General features: G+C 45.9%; 2 protein-coding genes across 2 annotated transcripts; both read left to right on the top strand.

Annotated features, from left to right (window-relative positions):
- Positions 1-1,837: 1,837 nt before the first annotated feature.
- On the top strand, positions 1,838-18,286 carry LOC149349274 (uncharacterized). The gene is made up of 4 exons (XM_089576763.1): positions 1,838-1,934; positions 17,250-17,321; positions 17,384-17,504; positions 18,026-18,286. Coding segments are annotated over exons 1-4 (219 nt in total). The 5' UTR covers positions 1,838-1,933; the 3' UTR covers positions 18,051-18,286.
- On the top strand, positions 18,100-21,062 carry LOC149349273 (uncharacterized). Its single transcript, XM_089576762.1, has 8 exons — positions 18,100-18,151; positions 18,236-18,280; positions 18,369-18,401; positions 19,619-19,667; positions 19,773-19,808; positions 19,907-19,951; positions 20,391-20,590; positions 20,657-21,062. Exons 1-7 carry the CDS (start codon positions 18,103-18,105, stop codon positions 20,473-20,475), a joined length of 342 nt encoding a protein of 113 aa, XP_089432888.1. The 5' UTR covers positions 18,100-18,102; the 3' UTR covers positions 20,476-20,590; positions 20,657-21,062.
- Positions 21,063-22,569: the final 1,507 nt, after the last annotated feature.

The following is a 22,569-nucleotide window of genomic DNA, read 5'->3' as shown; positions in this document are numbered from 1 at the left end:
CCCAGCTCCTGTGTGACAGGAAAAAGCCACGAGGTGTTAATTTATTATATCTCGGGCTACATAGCAAGAAAATCAGTGAAAAAAGCCAGTGTGTAGACTGTGTCAGCCTTGACGACTGAAAAAGCAGCGTCTACAGCAAATGATCAAGCTGCAGCTTTCACTGCAAACTTTCATAATGGTGCCTTGCTGTATCCCTCTGGCCCCTTGAAGAAAATTTATCACCGTCCTTGAAGACAGCTTCATCGCGCTTATTTTAGCCTTAATAAGTTGCACGATTAGAGCATTAATTGTTGACTTCGATGATTTTTTTAACATATGTACAGAGGGCAAAACGCTTGTCTAGAACACGTTCTTGGTATGTTTCCGGTTGAACACGCGATACCTAGTGATTACATTTGGTTAAAAATGGTCTGGATGTAAGCATGGGCAGTCAAACTCATTCATCGTCATTTTTTGCCTTTTTCATCGCAGCGGCTTTGGGAGCTGCGGAACACACAGCTGAGTCGTTCTAGACATATGTTTTGCCTTCTGTACGTTTTCCGTCTAGCCAGCGTGAAACATGGACGTGAAATGGCTAATGACATAATCAAATTCTGCATTCTGGTTCACCTGCGCTTCACGAAGTCAATCAATGTTCAAAGGGCCACCAAGAAGGAGCAGCTGAAGCTTTTAAAGATGAGATGATGCCAGTAGGTAGTGCAAACAAGAATGTGATCAGCCTGACACTGAGTGCAAAATTGACGGAAATAAATGTGTTTAACAAAAGTTTTTATTTGGTGTCATACGTGAGTGATTCGTAGGTATATTTTCCCTGACAATACGTCTGATCTACATTGCATGCGCTAATAATGCTATTTTACCGAGCACGGAATTCAAAGAAACTACTTAGAATGCATGCTTGTGTTCATTTCTTAGGTAACTCGGTTGCCTAAGCACTGGAATAATGTGAATAAAACGCCTTTGCATGTTCAATTAAGTACGTACTTTTCAAAGAAAGTAGTTTAGAGCTAACGCAGCACTGATAAATCCATGCATGCCAACCATTTTTGATGGCCTTTTATTCCAGTCATTAACTCAAATGTACATACAGCCACAGGTTACAGCACCGCTTCAGTACGCAAAATCTAAATTCATACTGCAACTTTTAACCTGCTACGGCGCGGTAAATATTGAAATGATTGCGTAGGGGCAGGGTAACAGGAATGTCCATAAAACGATCATCGGCGGCATCCTTCCTCCACGCCTACTTCATTTCACAACTATGCTCGGAGTGGAGTGAAAGTTTTCGAGCGCCAGCGAGGCAAAAGACTTCCGCGAATGTGTCGTTGCTCGCGAGCCAAAGTCTTGAAGCCGTCGCCTCACGCTCATAGCTTCCACTCCACTGTAAACAACTAGCGTGATGAAGTATAGCGTAATACTAGCTTTTCACTCACACAGATAGTGCGTCTTCCGGAGTTCAGTCGCCAATAATCAAGGTAGGTACAAGAACGTATGAAGTACGTTTTTTTCTATTCCTCGCCAAACCACCGACTTCTCAGCTATCTCAGCTATGTCTCAGCCATGGAGGAAAGCCATGTCTGGCTGTGTCCTGACTTGGCTGCATACGGCTCCTTGATAGGAGCATTTGTTTACAGCTATAAGTTTTCATTGAAACGTTATAAGTTCAAAGTCTTACTTTTAATGTTTTCAAAAATTAAACGAAAATAAAGAATGTTTAGTTTCGTTTATATTTCATGCTAATGAATTTTCTTTTTCAAAAGTTTTGTCATTTGCTCGCAAGGCTTTGCTGGCGTTGCGCTGTCACTTTTGCAGGCTTAGCTAGTTTAGGTTTAGCCAGTTCAACTGCAAGCTTGGGACAGAAGCGAGACGAAATTCGAAACCACTGGTGTTTTGCACGCCTTTGTCAGCCTTTGTCTCCTTATGTCCTGCAAAAAGTAAGTGTTTCTTTAATTGCTTGCCGTAGTGGAACCGCGAAACTACGACAATGGAAAGGAAGAAAAAAGCCCTCAGCGCCCTGTCAAGCCAGCAAAAGCACCGACGTCTTGATGCTGCGGTGGAGCCGCTAATGCGCAGCATAGAAACAGAAAGGACTGTGGCAAACGAACAGACTTTCAGTGCATCAGCTGAACAAAGTGTCGCTGATATTGCCGAACCGTCAACAAGTGCCGTCGGTGGTACTGCTGAGCAAAGTGTAGCCGTTATTGGTGAAACTTCAGCAAGTGGCGTTGAACGTACTCTTGGCGCTCCATGTTGCACTCTCGCTGCTCATGATTCTTCTGGCAGAGAATCAGACGAGCAGAGCTTCGGTTCAGCTAGTGTTTCCGCGATGGATGATGTTGCAGAGCAAAACAAGGCAGAGATAGGGCCCACAGATACGCCTTCTTGCTCGACTGCTGATACACGGGAGCGAGAGAGTGATAACAGCGAACCAACGCGAGCGAACCAGGCTCACAGAGCTCTGACGAAGATTTAGATAATGCGCGCCAAATGGCTGAACAACTGGCGAACTGGGCATGCGAAGAAAACATTACGCAAACTGCGCTTTCTTCGCTCCTCAAGTTGTTAAAAACGCACACGTGCTTCGCAGACTTACTGTCCAATGCTCGGACACTGCTCAAAACGCCGCGTTCGGCTCTGGTAGAAAATTGTGCTGGAGGTTCGTACTTCCACTTCGGAATCGCGGAGAGCGTGAAGGGCATCGTGGGTAAATTTCGTAACAGAGCATTACTACTGCAGAACATTGAGCTAATGTTCTTTGTAATGCCGCCAGTTGAAATAAGTGTAAGAGGGATTCTAGCGCTCCTAGAAGATATAGATGAATCAAAGGCCTGTAGTCCAGACGGCATCTCACCCCGGTTGCTAAAGAACTGTGCTCATCCTATCTCACAGTATCTATGCCTTATTTATAAAAAATCTTTGGATACGGGTCTTTTACCACACGACTGGAAAATAGCTCATGTGGTCCCGATTCATAAAGGCGGATCAAGAAAAGATGTGTCAAATTACAGGCCTATTTCTCTAACATCAGTTTCATGCAAAATCTTTGAGCACTTCTTATACACAGAAATAATGAACCACCCGGTAAAGAATGATTTGCTCACGAAGGAACAACATGGGTTCCGGAAAGGTTTATCATGTACTACTCAACTTGTTGAATTTGATCACGAACTTGTATCTGAAGTTGATCGCGGGGGGCAAACAGACTGCATATTTCTGGATTTTCGGAAAGCGTTTGACACTGTGTCACACCCACTCCTTCTCTATAAACTAAAAATGTTGAATCTGGACACAGCTGTTATAATATGGATTCAGAATTATTTGCTCGGCCGCCGCCAACGTGTAGTCCTAAACGGTGTATGTTCAGATTACGTTGATGTGACATCAGGGGTCCCACAGGGGTTGGTCCTGGGGCCACTCCTGTTCTTAATTTATATAAATGATATTTCATTCGGTATCTCCTCAAGTATACGTCTGTTTGCAGATGACTGCGTTTTGTACAGGAAAATTAACAACGCCAATGATGTCGTTCAACTCCAAACTGACCTAACACTTATCCACGATTGGTGTCTGAAATGGAAAATGTCTTTGAATACGGAGAAATGCGCTCATCTTTGTTTTTCACGAAAAAAATCAAAGTCCAAGCTCAGTATCGCATAAGTAATGAATTGATCCCACAGAAATGTACTTACAGATACTTAGGTGTTATACTAACAGATGACTGTTCCTGGAATGCTCACGTGGATCATGTGGTTACCAAAGCCGGTAGGGCACTAAATTTCATACAGCGGAGTTTAAGGTCTTCGCAGCCAAACCTCAAGAAAACTGCTTTTCTCTCTTGTGTTCGACCTATCATTGAATATGCCTGTATTGTATGGGACCCTGCACATCGGGTGTTAATTGAAAAACTTGAAAAAATTCATAACAGATCAGCAAGGTTCGTCTTGAGCAGGTACGGGCGAAGGGATAGTTGTACAGCAATGAAAAAAGAATTGCAATGGGAACCACTCGCTTCCCGTAGAAGAAAATTGAGGCTAAAATTGCTGTACTTAATAGTTCACGGAAAAACGGGGATTGATTCTGAAAGTTACTTCAAACAGCCCTTTTACGTTTCTCAACGACATGACCATTCCCGTAAAATTAGAGAGTACCGTACCAGGACGAACTTGTTTGCAAATTCATTTTTTGTTAAAATAGTGCAACAGTGGAACCGGCTTTCCGAAATGCAAGTGTGCTCTGAAAGTGAAGATGCATTTTTTGCCAATCTGTAACCCCCCTGCTATAACGCCTTCGGGCAAATGCGGAGTAACTCTTGAATAAAGAATAAAGTTGACGGCCTTCCACTCACCAAAAGCTCCCAAAGTCAGTTTTGGCCGATTCTCGCGAGAGCGGACACTATCCCGAGCACAGGTGTTTTTCTTGTTGGGTGCTATCACGGCTACAAAAAACCTGCATCGTTAAATGATTTTCTTCGCCCATTAGTCACTGAACTACTTGTTCTTTTGAATGAAGGGGTCAAAGTTGACGATAGATTATTTTCAATAACTATCAAAGGATTTGTGTGTGATGCACCAGCCCGTGCTTTCATTTTAGGCACTAAGCTTCACTCCGGGTACTAAGGATGTGGAAAGTGCCCAGCAGAAAGGGGAGTATGTTGATGGGAGGGTGGTGTTCCCAGAGACGCAGGCGCCATTGCGTACTGACTCTAACTTTGCCCAGAAATCCCAGGAAGAACACCATGTTGCAGATACGCCCCTCTCGGCACTGCCAATTGGCTTAGTTTCAAAATTTCCGTGGACTACATGCATTTGGTTTGTATTGTAGTGACAAAAAAGCTAATATTGCTTTGGATGCGAGGTCCATTGGCACATCGTTTATCTTCGTCTTCAGTCGAAAAAATCTCCGAACAGCTGTTGTTGCTGGCAGGCGCCCAGTGCGAAGAGTTTGCTCGCAAGGCGCGATCCTCGAGACATTGACAGGTGGAAAGCAACTGAGCTGCGTTGCTTTCTTCTTTACTTTGGCCCTTCAGTACTCTGAGGCGTGTTGTCCAAAAAGATTTATAGTCATTTCCTCATTTTGCATGTTGCAATAACAATTCTTTCGAGTGCAGAGACATGTCACCAGTATTGTGACTACGCGAAAGAACTTTTGATTTGCTTTGTAGCAACATTCAAGGCACTGTATGGAAAGCAGAACCTTTCATACAATATTCATTCATTGGTTCATTTGTGTGATGATGTTGTCAACCATGGCGCACATGACAGTTTTAGTGCATTTCCTGCCGAAAATTACATGCGCCATTTAAAGAAGTTAGTTAAGCACTCTGCGAGGCTGCTGGAACAGCTTGTTAAACGCATCGCTGAACGTAAGTCTACTGGAACCTTCTTTAGTGTAAAGGAGCAGTCTCAGCAAGAAGTGAAATACTCGCAGACGCACAACTGTCGTCCATTAATAGAACGTTGTTGTGGTCCTCAGTTTCATATTGCAAGTCTTCCCCTGTTCACTTTGAGGACATCGCTAGGCAACAACATTTGCACCATGGCTGATTCAACTGTGGTCATGGTCTTAAACTTTACTCATGATGATCATGGACACAAAGTTGTAATTGGCAAGAAGCTTGAAGTTCTTGGTGATCTTTACACGACTCCCTGCGCATCATCCAAGCTGGGAATTTTCGTTGTGAGAGAAACTGATGGGCCTCTCCAGTCATGGAAGGTCACTGACATCAAAACGAAGTGTGTCTTGATGCCTTTCGGAGGCTCAAAGTCTGAATATGCAATTTTTACACTAATTCATACAATCAACACTTGAATACTTACACTGAATTTCCGCTTGTCTGCTTTGAGCAAAATCATGCGTGAAACTTGGTGTGCTGTCTCGCTGTTAAATGCCTATCTTCACTTTGATCAGGTTGGCGTAATTAATTTTATGAGGATCCAGTGTGTGTGGTGGATTGTTCACCTATTTCATTGAAAACTATTCTTACAAATGTTCTTTTTGTTTGTTGTTTATTGCGGTTGAACGTGCCAAAGCGACTGAGGCTATGAGGGAAGGGACGCCGTAGTGAAGGGCTCCGGAAATTTAGACCACCTGGGGTTCTTTAACGTGCACTGACATCGCACAGTATACACACCTGTAGAATTTCGCCTCCATCGAAATTCAGCCGCCGCGGCCGGGATCGAACCCGCATCTTTCAAGTTTCTTAGAAATGTGGATATGTGACTGAAGGCATGATGTGTGAATTACATGCTAATGCATTGTGGAATGCTTTTCATCCTTATTACCTTGTGGTGCCACTTTTGCCAAGCTCTTTGTACTGTGGTGTGCCCACTGTGTTGAGAAATCTGCTTTCTTTTGTAGTTTGTGCATTAGCATGCCACCAAGTAGTAACTACCTCTCACTGCAGTGCATATGTATAATTATGGAATAGTTAGACCTGAAATGTATACAAATGAACAGAAGTGCTAAGTTGGTGTATGCATGCTATTGATTTAGATGAGTAATGTTTGCTTCTTTTATTTGTCTACAGTCGTGAGCAAAAGTGGCGTACAATACGCAGCCGATGGCGGAGCTCAGGAAAGCTAGAGTAACTGTATATGCTACCAAAGGTAGCAGAGTTGCGCATCCGTTTTAAAAATGCCGCTCGCGACTCCAATGGTAGAGCGCCATCACGTGGTGCCCAAGCAACTGTGTACTGCGGAGAAGGAGACGCTCAGGACACTTTTTGTAATTCCCGACGCCGCCGCTGCCAACGTTAATGGTTCCATTAACGTTGGCCGCTGCAGCGAACTGGATTTACAGCCGGCCAAGTTCGAAGCGTATCCACTATCCAACGGCTGTTTACGTTCGCTGCTGTTCATGTGCGTAGCTCTCTCTCTATATTTTTTTGCTAGAAGTTGCATTGAGGTTTCTTTACCGAAAACAGGCTGGACTTGCGGCACTGCGCTTTTTCGTCTACGCTGTTTAAACGCCAAAATAGAGCTCAGCGTTGCGTATTTATTCCTGTTAGCATAAAACCTGAATGGCAAACAATTTTTAAGCGAGGGAAAACAGGTTTAGGCATCTGATTGTAATGGCAAACAATTTTTAAGCGAGAGAAAACTTGTTTAGGCGTGTGACTGTTTATTTCAGATGCTAACGTTCATCCAGTTTCGAGTAAACTGTATTCTGGATTTTATACTGTCCTTTAGTTCCGGCTCACAACATTTTGCAGGAGTTTCGGATTCAAGAAAGGGGATATAAACAGGTTTTTTTCACGCAGGTCCGGCGATTAAATGTTGCTGCAAATATGAATGAATGCTGCATTTGTACGGCGTATTCAGAGTACTGAGTCTGCCCTTAAAGGGCCGCGGACCACCCTCTGGTAAGAAATACTCTCTGCCTCTCTGGGCGAGCCTCCTCTCCTTCCGTTTCCTCCTCGAGATTTTTCTCTCGCGCGCCTCGTCGAGTAGGCTCCGCAAGGGAAAAGCACCCTTCCTCCTCCGATGCTAGCGGGAAATGCGGTGTCTGGTGGAGTGCGTCGCATGTCTACGTCATGACCCCACCTTGAACAGAATTGTTTGCTTGGTTTTTGCTTGCTACCCGGTCAATTTGAGGGGTGGGGGGGGGGGTGGCGGAGAGCGGCGGGTCTCCCAAAGCCCTCTCTATTTTTCACTTTGGGTCTCCTCGCGGCGTTTCGTCGCGTTTTTTTTCTCTGTTCTTCCTCTCCCCAGTTGCTTGGGTCGTGGACGTAGTCGTCCGGAGTGTCTTCCGGAAAACACCACATTCTTTACCGTTGTGTCAGAAAGGCCGATGCGTTGGAGCCAGACACGACTCAACTCATAATCTCCTGGAAATCTGTGCCGGATCATGGTTCGACTCCAGTCGCTGCGTGCGCATCCAACGACGAAACAGCGTCGTTGCATTTTCTCCGCACACTGAACTGTCGAGAGGCGCGATCGGCTCGACCACCTAAACTTGTTAGCGAGCGCATCCTTTCATACATCTGTCTGTCAACCCCAGTTAGCGAGCCACCTTTTCATTTTTTTTAGGCCTCCCCATCGTTTCACGACCGGAGGGGCGGAAGTCGGTTTGTTCGAAACACGCGGCGAAGCGCGGACCCGGCAACCGCCAGTTTGCTTTTTTCCATGTGTGTTTGTGTTCTGTGTGTTTGTGTCTTTCCTCCGCTCCTAAGCTTATGTCGTTCACTGGAGTCAAGGCGTAGGCAAGATGCACGAAGGATAAGCGGTGTGTGTGCGGAGCGGTCAAGTAGGCGAGCGAGGCAAAGGCTCTACTGCGCAAGTAATTAAAACCTTGTTTTGGGGGGCTTGCATGGAAGAAAGAAAAACTGAGAAGGGAGCGCGCACGCAGAGGGCTATCTCGTGACGTGAACACGGCGGGGGGGCGAACCGACTCACTCACTTTTACTATATTTTACGTTTTATGACTACGGTTCAAGGCTGTCGCCGTACGCTCCCTCCGTACTTTTTTTTTTGTTCCTTCATGCGGGTTTGTAGGAATGTGCCAAAACGGAAGGCTCTGCGGAAAGCGTTGCACAGACGACGTGACGGCCAACCTTCTCCCGTCAGTGAGAACGATGCACCAATGGAATGCCTTTAGCGAAAGTAACCCCTATGTTGTCAAAGGTGTTCAGAGTAGTGGGCGGGGACATTTTTGTGGAAGGAAAGAACGAGCGGGCTTTGATTTGAATTTTTGCAGCTTTTCGGGGCGCGCATGGCTCTAGTATTTTGCAGAGATTATCTTCGATGCCTCATCTGTGCAGTGGGCTTGTTTTTCAAAAATGTCCGGACCCTGGGCAGGTACCCTTTAAAATGCAACTGGCTAGAGTCAGGACATTTTTGGAAAACAAGCCCACTGCATAGATGAGGCATCGAAGATAACCTCAGCAAAATACTAGAGCCATGCGCGCCCCAAAAAGCTGTAAAATTCAAATCAACGCCCACTCGTTCTTTACTTCCACAAGCAAACGTCTTCTTCCTCTACTCTGGCTCCCGAGCCTTTTGTTTGACATCACACGGAAAACTTTCGCTAAAGGCATTCCATTGGTCATCGCTCTGTCCACGGTGTAACCATGGTTCTGACTGACGGACGAATGGGGGGGCGTAGCCGGGGCGTCACGTCGTCTGCTCCTTGCGCGCGCGCTTTCTGCAGTACCTTCCGTTTTGGCACATGGCTACAAGCCTGCATGAAGGAAAAAAAAACTGAGGGAGTGTCCGGCGACAGCCTTAAACCCTGTAGTCGGATACAACTTAATAAACGCAGCGGCTTTTCCCCGTCAAAGAACCCCCCTCCAGCCAATGGCATCGGCTGATTTTCATCACCCTGCTAGGGTGACAATGCAGTGAGCCCTGCTACAATGGAGAGAGGGGTTTATCCCCTACTATGGACTGAAGGGTCTATCCCCTTTCATCTGCCACTCCCTGTATTGTCATGCCAGCAGACTCATGAGAATCAGCCGACGCCATTGGCTGGAGAGGGGGATCCTTTGACAGGGAAAAGCCGCTGCCTTCTTAAGTTGTATCCGACTATAGTCATAAAAAAGATGCCCAGGCTTAGCTTGGTTAAGCCAAGAATGCGTTGCATATTGCGCGGTCTTTTTGCGCGAGGTATTGCTTGGCGGCACTCGATTTTCTCAGCAGCTTTTCCTCCGTGACGTATGGATGGATGGATAGGAGCGCCCCCTTTGAAACGGGGCGGTGGCAACCGCCACCATGCTCAGCCGTTCTTTTTTCTTTTTTTTTTAAGTGGTTTGGTGACGTCACGTCACCGCTTGACGTCACGTCACGTGGTTTGGTGGCTGCCCGGCCGCGCCCAAGGGCTGAACTGAGTGATTGCAATATGCTACGCATAAAAGTAAAAAAATAGTAAAACTGAGTGAGTCGGTTCCCCCCCTCCTGCTGTGAGGAAAAGTAGCGAAAAGCTTTGAACTTTCCGACACTCCTCCTCTCCTAGCGCACCGGCGGATAATCGAGCCTCTCATTGGCTGAGGAGCCGTGGTCACGGGTTAGCGCTTTTTGGCTCCGCAGCAGACGCCGGCACCATCGTCGAGGGTAGAAATCGCGCTTCGCTTCCTTTTGGTGCAACACAGTTTTGGCGGGAGCGTTTCCCCAGCTTTGATGATGTCTACGCGCTGCGGCGACGCCGAGCTTTTGTCGCGCTTGCGGGTGCAACAACCGAGGAGGCAGTGGGAAAGGTTTTTTGTCATTCCGGCCGCAAAAAGCAATGCGGCTTGCCGAAATGTTTGGCTGCATAGGATTGGCCGGGAAAGCATTGATAATGAGCTGGATCCCTGCCTTTACGATGTGCGCGGCCGTTCTTCAGTTGTCAGTCGCGTTTTTTTTAAGCATGAAATGCTTTTAGCTCCCGTTGTCGGCAGTGTGGTGACGTCACGCCGAGACCGAGAGCCAACATCCGGGCACTGAAACGAGAACATCCGGGAACCGTACGAGATTTAACGAGACAAGACGAGAGCAAGAGGGGAGCTGAAGGGTAGGGGGAGAAGGGCTTTTGGCTGAAAAACTGCTTCCGCGCCATCCACAAGGATAGCGCTGCAGTCCCGCACTCACGCATGTAAAAGACCGGCCACTTGGCCTTCAGACCCGCTGCATATACATTCTTGTCAGGCTTGCGTCTCATCGTGTCCGCGTACGCTTCTGCATCGTCCTGCATTCAAATACCACCACCGTCACAGCTGCTTGCTTAAGCCGAGCAATGGAGCCTGATGAAAGGAGAGGTAGGAAACGTCTTGCGGAAAGCGATCGCTTTGCGAGTGATACGTCACAGCAGAAGACTGCTCGCCCCTGCCGACAACGCCATGATTATGCGGCCGCTCCCGAAAGCGACAAGGCCGCCTCGGTTCGCGGCTACCTACCTAAGCCCGCTCTATTGCAGGCGATCGCTTCGACGCAACAGGAAGAGTGTGGTGTGGTGTGTTGAACACTAGACCCATTTCAAGATTTTGACTAGTACCATCTACAACCAATGTTTTATGCCCGTAAGCATTTCATGCTTACTCTACTCTCGGTTACGGGAGCGGCAGATATTTTTTTGAGGATTCGGTGTGAAGCGCGAGCGACTGCAGTCTTTCTTCGCAGTTAATGCCGTTGGGCATGGTTGTCGATGGATTCTTTCGCTCGCGGGCTGCGAAAGCCTTGCTTTTCACTGTCTTAGCCCCAACGTTCACGTTGCTGGCTCTGCTAGGCTCTGCTAGGCTCTGCAAGGGTAGCTTTGATGTAGCGCGCGATACGTGGCGTATTCGTGGTCGGACTCGTTCGCCGGCTCGACTCAAAACTTGCGCTTGATGTTGTTGGAACTCTGCTGTTCACGCCGCTCGCCGTGCAGGTCTAGCTTTCATGTTGCGAGCATCGCTGGACGTATTTGTTTTGTTGCAGTTGGACTCCTTCGCTCATAAACTCGATACCAAAGGGGCGGTTCCCGCTGTTGAAGCGAGATCCGCCCGCAAGCGAGAACCGCAGGGTTTATACCAATATCGGTCGTTACTGTGGCTAGGCATAGTAACCGAACTATCGCTTGAATACTAGATATCTGTGTGGATGATACTTGAGAATGCATGCGAGGACCTCCGTCAATAGTTGCATACTTTTTTTGGGTTTTCAATTTTCGCGTGAAGTAACATTCTAAATGAACAACGCTTTGCTTCGAACAGGACTGAGTGAACACGAGTTTTTGCTTTTCAGCTCGAATTTTTTCCCCGCTGCTTCGACCGAAAGCGATTAATGAACTGCGGCAGTCCAGACTGCTGCGCATTATGCATGGCAATTACACGATTGAAGGCAATGTCCTCTTATCAGCCATTGCAACAAAACAAATACGTCCAGCGATGCGCGCAACATGAAAGCTAGACCCGCACCGCGAGCAGCATAAACAGCAGAGTTCAAAGAACATGAAGCGCAAGTTTTGAGTTGAGCCCGCGAACGAGTCCGACTTCAGCCACGAATACGCCACGTAACGCACGCTTCATCAAAGCTACGCCTGCAGAGCCTAGCAGAGCCAGCAGCGTGAACGGCGGGGCTAAGACAACGAAAAGCAACTCTTTCGTAGCCCGCAAGTGAACGAATCCATCTACAACCATGCCAAACGGCATTAACTGCGAAGAGAGACTGCAGTCTCTCGCGCTTCGCACCAAATCCCCCGAAAAAAAACGCAACTGCACACTGAAGAGCGGCACTCGCATCGTAAAGACGGAATCCAGTTCATTATCAATGCTTTCCCGGCCGATCCTATGCATTTGCCGCATTGCTTTTTGCGTAAGGAATGAGGTAAAACCTTTCCCACTGCCTCCTCGGTTGTTGCACCCGCAAGCGCAACAAATGCTCGGCGTCACCGCGGCGCGCAGACACCATCAAAGCTGGGGAAACGCTCCCGCCAAAACTGCGTTGCACCAAAAGGAAACGAAGCGTGATTTCTAGCCCTGACCATGGCGCCGGCGTCTGCTGCGGAGCCAAAAAGCGCGCTAACACGTGACCACGGCGCCTCAGCCAATGAGAGGCTCGATTATCTGGCGGTGCGCTAGGAGAGGAGGAGTGTCGGAAAGTTCAAAGCTGTTCGCTACTTTTGCTTCATTGAGGGGCTTTAGTGATCATGCCACGAGGACGCCCTCTGCGTGCGCGCTCCCTCCTCAGATTTTTTTTTCTTCCATACACATTTCCTTCCATCTTGGCACATTCCTATAAACCCGCATGAAGGGAGCGTACGGCGACAGCCTTGAACCGTAGTCATAAAACGTAAAAAATAGTAAAACTGAGTGAGTCGGTTCGCCCCCTCCGCTGTGATCACGTCACGAGATAGCCCTCTGCGTGCGCGCTCCCTTCTCAGTTTTTTCTTCCATGCAAGCCCCCCAAAACAAGGTTTTAATTACTTGCGCAGTAGAGCCTTTGCCTCGCTCGCCTACTTGACCGCTCCGGATACACACCGCTTATCCTTCGTGCATCTTGCCTACGCCTTGACTCCAATGAACGACATGAGCTTAGGAGCGGAGAAAAGACAGAAAAACACAGAGCACATGAACACACACGGAGAAAAGCAAACTGGCGGTTGCCGGGTCCGCGCTTCGCCGTGTGTTTCGAACACTCCCGCCCTTCTGGTCGTGAAACGATGGGGAGGCCTAAAAAAAATGTAATGAAAAGGTGGCGCGCTAACTTTGGTTGACAAACAGATGCATGAAAGAATGCGTTCGCTAACAAGTTTAGGTGGTCGAGCCGATCGCGCCTCTCTATCGTTCAGTGTGCGGAGAAAATTCAAGGACGCTGTTTCGTCGTTGGATGCGCACGCAGCGACTGGAGTTGAACGACGATCCGGCACAGATTGCCAGGAGATGATGAGTTGAGTCGTGTCTGGCTCCAAAGCGTCGGCCTTCCTGACACACCGGTAAAGAATGTGATGGTTTGCGGAAGACACTTCGCTCTGGACGACTACGTCCACGACCCAAGCAACTGGGGAGAAGCAGGACAAAGAAAAAGAAAAAAAAAACGCGTCGAAACACCGCGAGGAGACTGAAAGAGCAAAATAGAGAGGGTTTCGGGAGACCCGCCGCAGGGCCATGACGTAGATACGTGACGTACTCCGCCAGACACCATGCCTCCGGCTAACGTCGGAGGAAGGGCGATTTTCCCTTGCGGAGCCTAATCGACGAGGCGCGTGAGAGAAAAATCTCGAGGAGGGAACGGAAGGAGAAGAGCATGGCGAAGTAGCTTGATTGCGATGGCTGTAACTACGCGATTAATGAGTCTTTTCAAAAAATATATGCGGCTGCGTCTTCCGGGGACGACGCCTTGCTACCAGAGAGGTAGAAAATATTTTCGAGCAGAGGGTGGCCAGTGGCCCTTTAAGTTACCAGGTAAACAGTTCGGGGAAGGTGACTGTGGGAATCGGCTCCTGCAGAAGCTCACGGTGCGTGCTAGAAAGAGCAGCGCTTTTTCTTGACTATATTTTTTGTCTGGGTTACGCAGTCAGCTGTTTCAATGCTATTTGTTTGCGATCAAGCGAAAAGGGGTTTACAAACTTCACAAAAGCGCCCACGGTCGATCGGTTATGCGCTAAGCATGTCGCCTGCAGAAACGGAGTGCGGCTTCGCCGCATAACTTCGGTTGCTTGACAGGCAAGATGGCGGACCTACGCGCAACTCTGCTACCTTTGGTAGCATATACAGAATCTAAGGATGGATGGATGGATGTATAGGAGCGCCCCCTTTGCAACTGGGTGGTGGCAATTGCCACCATGCTGAGCTTTTCTTTCTTTACTATTTTTTTGTTTACTGTGTTGGCAATTCTCATTAAGATTCGCCATCATCTTTACCTACGGTTTCCTACAATTCCAACCTTATGCCACATCTTTGCTTTTTAGCCACCAATCCTCCAATCGCTTTTCGCTAACTTCCACTTCTGATCTATTTACATGACCATTGTTATCTTTAAATCATAGGGCCTCAGGAAGAGTGACTGTGCCTGCATCGACATCCGGATGGATACCATCACATTTGATTATGAGGTGTTCAATTGTTTCCACAGATCTACCACACACTGCACATGTGTCATCTTCGTTAAATTTCTTTTTGTAGCTGCGCGTTCTAAGACATCCTGACCTAGCTTCAAAAAGTAGGGCACTGCCTCTTGAGTTATCATAGAAAAATTCTTTCCTGATCTGCCCTTTTCAGTATCAATATAGTTCTACACTATGTTTCTTTTCCATTGAATTCAACCAATTTTTAACTTCAGCGTTTTTAACCTGTCGTTTAATGCTCTTTCTTTCTCCGTCCTCATGATCGGCATACTTACTGGTTAGTTTTCTAGTTCTTTTCCGCCACTGTGAGTCAACGCTCTTTCTGTATAAATATTTAAATACCTTAGCTGGCCACCTGTTATCGTCCAATTTCCTCAGGCGTTCTTCATATAGTATTTTACTCTTAGCTTCCCGTGCTTCGAACGATGCCCAGCCCAGATCCTCTTGTACTGCCTCGTTTGTGGTTTTGTCGTGGGCACCTGGTGCTAATCTTCTAACAGCTCTCTGATTTACGTCTAATCTCGACTGAGCTTCTGCCCTTAAGCACAGAACCGCATTGCCGAAAGTAAGTCCCGGCACTATTATTCCTTTCCAAATACCTCTTAGTACTTCATATTTGTTGTACCCCCATAATGCCCTATGTTTCATTATCCCGGCGTCTCTTCGTCCGTGGAAAACTGCACTGCAGCGCCATCTAGCAACAGCTATCTGGGATCGAGAGAATCTTGCCCGTGCCCCATTTTATCAACAAGCTTGTCAGTTAGCTCGGCTCGATGCGTCGCGCTCCTTCTCGCCTAAACGCTCCGATGCGACAAAAGTCACGTGGGTGGCGTTTTTTTTCTCATTTCTTTGTTTTCACTGCATGGTCAAGATACCACAAGGCAACCGGCGCTCGCCGCGCTGCGATATCGCTAGCGTAATGGTCGTTCACATGACACTGAGCCAACGAACAAAGGCGATGTCTGCGGTGTCCAGTTTTGACTCAATGTTTTCGTCAAAGTTTCAGGTACGGTTCATGCTGCGGTACCGCTCGGCATTTAGCCAAACAGTAGTGTGGCAGACCAAAATGACGAAACTGCAGATAAGATGGGTCTGTCTCGACCCCTGTCGCTGTAGCTATATATGGCATTTCGATACAGTTTTCCCGTGCTCCGCCATCGGCTTCGTGTTGTATACCACTTTTGTTGCTCACGTCTGTACATTTGTCACACCAACATGAGTACATGTTTGCACCAATTCTTTCTATAGGCAATGAACCCATCTGTTGTTGCATATATTCTGAAGCATCTTTGTTCTTGTGTGTATTTATGGTTGCTGGTATATTGGACTGCAGAATCTGTTGTATGGCATTTAATGGGACTATGCAATAAATTAATTGAGATTACGTAAAGCTGACGGGAGGTAGGCATTCCATCACTCGTCACCCCAGCGCAAGAATTTTCGAGCTAGCGTCAATAACAACGAAGTTATTAAAAATTACGCTCCTTTTTTTCCCCCTCAACTCGTACACGCGGGGCACCAGGAAAAAATAAAAACAGCTCTGGGACTAGACCCCGCCCATGATTACGTCATTCGCTGACGTTCGGCTTGCGACTTGTAGGTGGCTTTGGCTTGCCCGAGGGGGTCGCGCGGCGGCACGTGCAGACGATTTTCGCGGCTACCGGAAGTGTGCCCGTGACGTCGTGGCTGCCGTGGCTCCAGCGAATGACAGCGTGTGGTGGCCTGCCGACGTTTAGGGACTAGTGACGTCTATTTTCACGTTTTTAGTTTCAAAATCGGTCACTACGAAGACACCAATCGGCCCGCGAATTTCAAAAAATACGGTTTTTAAAAATTCATAATAAATTGCGGGCCCAGCTCCGAAGATTCATGCTTGGTGTGAATGCTTCTTAGCATCATTTCTGAGCACTGAAAACATTTACAAGCGACTTTTAATTCGTTGCATAGTCCCTTTAATGAGTGTTTTTATTGTGCTTGCCAAGGACATAGGGGTACCTACGACATTTAACTTTTGCCTTTGTTCCTCCGTTCCTGTGCCAAGTATTTTTCATTTTGCATCTGAATGTGAAAAATATGCCTTCTCTTCAGCACACCAACATGCCTGGCAGTAATTTTGTTTTCATGTATTCATCCTTTAATGGGACATGTATGCTGTAGTGCGTTTTGTGGAAACAAACAGTGTGGCTGTGGTGGCATCGAACTGGCTTGTGGAAAATGACAAGAAATGCCTTTGGCCTGAAACAAAGAATAGTGCGCTTCTCCAGGAATTAGTTAAAACACGGTTCGAGCTTGACATAGATTCTTCGCAAGCATATGATGTCAAAGTCATCAAGAAAACATGTATGACATACACGGTACTCACAAGTAAGCTTTGTAAATTGTTGCCTTTTGTTGTTCCGAGATTTTAAAATTCAGTAATGATGTCTGATATGAAATTCTAGTAACTCTAACATAGTTAATACAACGGCAGGACTGCATAACTGAGGCTCTCTTCCTCCTCATGGTTTTGCCGAGCGTTCTTGTTCTCAGTTGCACTGTCAATAAATTAATGCTATGAAGTGAACTGTTGCATGTCTTAACAGTTCTTGCACATGAAGTGTAAAAAATATAGTTACATTGAAGGCTGCAGCACATACGTAACAATGCAAAGCTTGATTTGCATTTAACGAGCTGTAGTCCTTGCCGATGGCTCTAAATGCAGTACATTTAGCAATTTCTATATCTCACTGTTTCAGTGTCGTATGAGGAAGCCAGACGAAAATTGCCTAGAGCAGAATATACAGACAATGAGAGCACAACAGATCAAGGTGAGCGCATTTTTTTATTGTGAAAAAGGTGCTTTTGTCTTATTAGATTTCATTTTTTTTAGAGAAGGGAAGAGGCAAGCGCCGAAGGATTGTTTTGAGGCCGTGGTCATCGGAAGAATCTGATATATCAGAAACGGGAGCTGAGGACTTTGATTTGCGTGAGGCACCTCTGCAGTTGCAAAGGTAGTAGGTTTTCATGTACATAATGAGATGAAGTTTACATTTTTGGTAGCATTGCAGAAGTGCTCTGATGGAAGAGGAGAGAAGAAATGGTAAGGCTATTGCAATTGGGATTAGTTGTTACAATGTTGGAAACTTGTCAGTAGCGAATTACGTGAACATTCTATAGACCTTGAATAGGGAGGTAAAGGCTATTGAGTTGGTGGCTCCTTTTAGATGCTTTGTTATCTTAGTGTTCACTAATCGTTTTTACCCTTGAATTTCTTGATTGGCCGGATGAATTTATGAGACCCTTTTTAAAATGAGTTCTGTTTTTTCCAACCTTAATTCAAAACAGTTTTCTTTATTAGCCTTCTGATAACGTGCATTTGCTTTGCAAGGCTACAGGTGGAAGGCACTTTGCTTGTTAGAAAGCAGTGTGCCCAGACAAAAGAAAAGACGAAGACACAGAAGAGTGTTTTTTCATCTTTTTTCCTCGTCTGTGTGAAACGCAGTGTAAACCACTCATGTCTTGCCTGTTTCAGCATCCTCTTGCACTGCCTTGCTTAAGTGTACTGGGGGAATAGACAGCCAAGGTATGTTAACTTCTTTTGGTTTCTCTATGCCTTGTGTAGAAAGGAAGCAACATGCAGCATCTTTGCCGAATTCAGGTAAGAGGCTATCCGCAGATGCTCTTTAAAGCCTTCACAAGCAACATGTGCATCTCTGTTAATAGTTTTTGTCAAATTGTGCAGGAAGTCAGCCAGTAGCCGTGCCCTTATTTGAGCCACGTTGTACTGGTGAGGGAGGCCCATTTTGCTGTTCCAGTAGCTTTTGTACATTGGTAATTTTGTATTATACTGTTCTTTTTGTTCAATTTGCTTGCAGACTCCCTGCAGCAGGCAGAGTTTCATTTGCAAGGTAAGCAGTTCTGCGTCATATTCTTGAGCTTACTGAGAAGAGTATCACATTTCATGTGCTGCTGCGGGAAGCTACTCGCATGCAGTCCCCTTGTCTCAGCCTTGCTGTAACGATGGAAGATGAAAGCATGGTGCTGTTTTTAACAGCTTCTGTACGCACTAGCAGTTTTGTACCTTTTATTTTTATGCAAATTCACGAAAGCAGCTTGTGCATTTTTTTTTGCGTGAAAAGTAATTCAGCGCTACACTTTTAGACGAGGACACAGAAAGAACTTGACAGGAAGGGCGCTGTACTCCAAGCAGACATAAGTTAAATTTATAAAGAATGAAGGTGCTGAGCGCATACACATTCATGGCTGTAGGAAAGAAACAAAAACCTAGTAGAGTAAGGAGAGCAGACTCCATATTATCGCCTATTTAATAACCTGAATTCATTGGCTCACAGGGCGATTGATATGGTGCTGACGCACGTGTCGACTCTTTCCTTGATAAAAAACGCTTCTGACAATTCGGGAGCTAATCTGTCCTTTCTGTGCCATCTTAAAGTGTAGCGCTGGATTACTTTTCAAGTAAAAATGCATAGCCAACTAGCCCGTTATTTGTTCGAAAACTTTTATTGATTTGGGTATTGGTTCAGATTATTTAATTTGAATATTCGAAAGTGTTGCGATGGTAGCATCTAACTTGCTTGTCAATACCTGAGTCAAATGCCTTTGGCTGTCAGCAGAGAACACTGCAGTCAGAACTGATGCACTAATTGCAGGCTGTTTACATAGGCAGTGATCGTTGCCAGCATCTGTAGACTGATGTATGACAAAGGGCAAAAAGCATGACAGAAACGGATACATGAGGAGTAGTGGACAGGACGAGCGGCAGCTAGCAAATGGGGTTTATTGGAAAGAACTTGGCCAGCAGAAGTGTGCGTCTGTTCATACCATATCGCAACGAATTAAGGTGATCGTTCATGGCAGAATGCAGGCAAAATGACCTTCTTTTCTGGCATAGATGTTCACCTTTGTTGCAATATGGTATGCACAGACGCACACTTTTGCTGGACCAAGTTCTTTCCAATAAACCCCATTTGCTAGTTGCCGCTCGTCCTGTCCACTTCTTTTCACACATCTTGCCTTCTCGCGGTTATTTTTACCCTTTAACATGTCGGCGAACTAGCCCAGAAGTTCTCCAGGCTGAAACTGATGTACGAGTTTGTTCTTTCAGGTGAAGTGAGCAGAACTACACCAGTCCACCTGGCTCAGGAGGAACGTATGTAAGAGATGTATTTCGCAGTCATATATTTTTACTGGAAACTCCTTTTAATCATATTAAGATCTTTATCATTGGTGCGCATAAAGAAATTTTTTCTTCTCTGTAGTGCCATTAACGTCGCTAACAAATGCAAGTTGCCGAGGTAAGTCGGAACAGTCCATGTTTGCATGCAGTCTGCAAAATGAAAGGATTACTGTGCAAAGCCTGCATCAGGTATTTATTCTTGCCTTGAACTCTTAGGAAACGAAGAAACACTGGCATCCTTTGTCAAACAGGAGATAGCATGTAAGTGCATTCTAAGTGAGGCTTCGTTTGTTATGTTTGGCCAAGCTGTGCATGTAAATTAATCATGGTTTTGCTTATTTTTGAACTGCTCATAGTGATCTTTGTGTTTCTGTAGTTCTTTAATCTGCTGTATTTTTAAAGTCACTCGGCAATAATGCAATGGTTATATTTAACGTATAAATGTTTGCTAGTTCAAGTCTAATCATTTCATTCTCTTTGTATATTTAAAAAGACCACTGGCATTTGCATTTTTTTGCCATCTGGCCAGCTTTTGCATTATATTCATTGTAAAACTGCATCGCCACTTAGGCCTTAAAAAATTCCAGACTTCTTTCATGCACTTACTGTTAGGCCAACCACTTTGTATCCTTGGTCACTGTTTGCTTTATCCTGTTGCTCTCTGTTAGGTGCAGTGCTTTGTTTTCCTTTCACGTTTCAGTAGCAACACGGAGCATTCTAAAGGAGATCACTTTCATAAAAGAGCAGAACGACCACATTCTGAAAGCACTATGCCAGTGGAATGAAGACTGTGTTGTTGAGGGGCCACTTTCTGCACAAGTTTACCCTTCGGTTGCTCTCCATGAAGTGGACGAACTCGAAAACTCCCTGAAAAACTCGGAATCAGCTCGCAAGCAGCTGGTAAGGACTGTTAACGGCTTTTAATTTGCAACTGGCAGAGCGTAATTTTTGCATATTTTCTTATAGTGCAAGATGCTGTCCATGGTTGGTGGAAAGAGCGTTCGTGCCATGACGACGAATGTTTTGAGGTTTCTTTTTCATGACTGCATTGGTGTCCTGTTCAGTCTGTATGCACAGAAAGGGAAAAGGCCCCTACTTAACACTGAGCTGTACGAAGTAATCGTAGGTAAGTGAGTCCCAAATTTGTGGTTGTTGAGCCTTCTCCTAGTGATTTGCCTGCTGTCAGCTCACTTTTTCATTTCATCATCAGCTTGACTACACCCACTACAGGACAAAGGCCTCTCCCGTATCTGCAGTTAACGCTGTCCTGTGCCAGCTGCGGCCACCGTATCCCCGCAAACTTCTTAATCTCATCCACCCGCCTAACTTTCTGCTGCCCCCTGCTACATTTGCCTTCTCTTGGAATCCACTCCGTCACCCTTAAGGACCAGCGGTTATCTTGCCTTCACAATACATGCCTGGCCTAAGCCCATTCCTTCTGGTTCTGGATTTCAAATAGGCTGTCATTAACCTGCGTTTGTTCCCCCACCCACTCTGCCCGCTTCCTGTATCTTAACGTTGCGCCTATCATTTTTCTTTCCATAGCTCGCTGCGTTGTCCTCAATTTAAGCTGAACCCTTTTTGTTAGCCTCCACGTTTTGCCCCAAAGGTGGGTGCTGGTAAGATAGAGTTGTTATATACTTCTGTCTTAGGGGATATTGGTAAACTGCAATTTATGATCTTAGAGTACCTGCGAAATGCGCTCCACCCCATTAACTCTCGTAGTTTAATTGGAACAGTGGTAAGTACCAATTTATGAATATTGCAATCCTACAAGGGATTTTCGCAGTGTAGGTACATGAATACAAAAAAATAGTTACAAGTATAGGTGTCAAAAGTTCAGGCAAGAAGTTCAGACATAAAATTAACAACATTAAACAAACCTTCCATAAGTCAGCATATTCCCTTACTGCTTTCGGTGCCTCGCTACCAGTTGTAAACGGCTCCTAGATTGTTGAGCATTACTTTAGTTTTCTGCATTTTAGTTTTTTGATCTACAGTTCTACCCTGCCCGTTTAAGTCATTAATTGTGCTTTGCAGTTCATCCCCTGAGTGAGTTAGCAAGGCAATGTCATCAGCGAATCGCAAATTACTTAGATGTTCTCCATTAACTCTTATCCCCAACTGTTTCCAATCCTGGCTTCGGAATACCTCCTGCAAACAGGCGGTCAAAAGCATTGGTGAGATCTTGTCACCCTGCCCAACACCTTTCCTTATTGGAATTTTATTGCTGACTTTATGGCTATGCAGTCAATAGATATCTTCCAGTGGTTCCACACCCCGATTCCATAATGCCTACATGACTGCCAAGGTTTTGACTGAGTCGAATGCTTTCTCTATGGAGGCTGTCTTTATGGGCTGGTTTTATTTTGCGCATTTCTGTATCGCTTGGATGACAGTGTGAATATGGGGGTTGAGTATCTTTTACTAAAGCCTGCCAGGTCACTTGGTTGATTCAAGTCTAGGATTGTCCTGGTTCTGTTAACAATTACCTTAATACCTTGTTGGTAAGGTACAGTAAGCTGATTGTCTAATTTGTCAAGTCTTTTACGTCCTCTTTCACTTCATATTTTGAAATAAATACATTAAATACAATACCACCTAGCCCAGTGTAGCATTTCATTGATAATTTAAAAATTGCTAGCTACTGTCACCTAGTTTTTGCTTACCAAAGTGTGTTGTTTTGCACTTTGGACAACTCAGTTGTGTGTTTGCATGGCTACATGAATGCGTTCAGTTAGTAGTGGAGTTGTATTCTGCCTGTTTGTCATCTGTCTTGACTTCACTTACAGAGTCTGTTCGGAAAAATGCTTCCACTTCATTGGCATCCGAAGCAGACATCCGTGCCAGAAAATGGCCTGCCTTAAAAACTGCCAAAG

This window comes from Amblyomma mixtum, chromosome 3 (genome assembly GCF_055824585.1).
Source record: "Amblyomma mixtum isolate Tamu chromosome 3, ASM5582458v1, whole genome shotgun sequence".
Taxonomy (NCBI): domain Eukaryota; kingdom Metazoa; phylum Arthropoda; class Arachnida; order Ixodida; family Ixodidae; genus Amblyomma; species Amblyomma mixtum.
The sequence above is the reverse complement of the archived record's forward strand: the minus strand, read 5'-3'. Positions and strand labels throughout refer to the sequence as shown.

Coding starts and splice junctions, on each gene's coding strand:
- LOC149349274 (XM_089576763.1), top strand. Junction 17,322..17,383: donor TGAGAGCACAACAGATCAAG/GTGAGCGCATTT, acceptor CATTTTTTTTAG/AGAAGGGAAGAGGCAAGCGC. Junction 17,505..18,025: donor GCACCTCTGCAGTTGCAAAG/GTAGTAGGTTTT, acceptor TGCCTGTTTCAG/CATCCTCTTGCACTGCCTTG.
- LOC149349273 (XM_089576762.1), top strand. CDS start 18,103: ATGCCTTGTGTAGAAAGGAAGCAACATGCAGCATCTTTGCCGAATTCA. Junction 18,152..18,235: donor AGCATCTTTGCCGAATTCAG/GTAAGAGGCTAT, acceptor CAAATTGTGCAG/GAAGTCAGCCAGTAGCCGTG. Junction 19,809..19,906: donor AACAAATGCAAGTTGCCGAG/GTAAGTCGGAAC, acceptor TTGAACTCTTAG/GAAACGAAGAAACACTGGCA.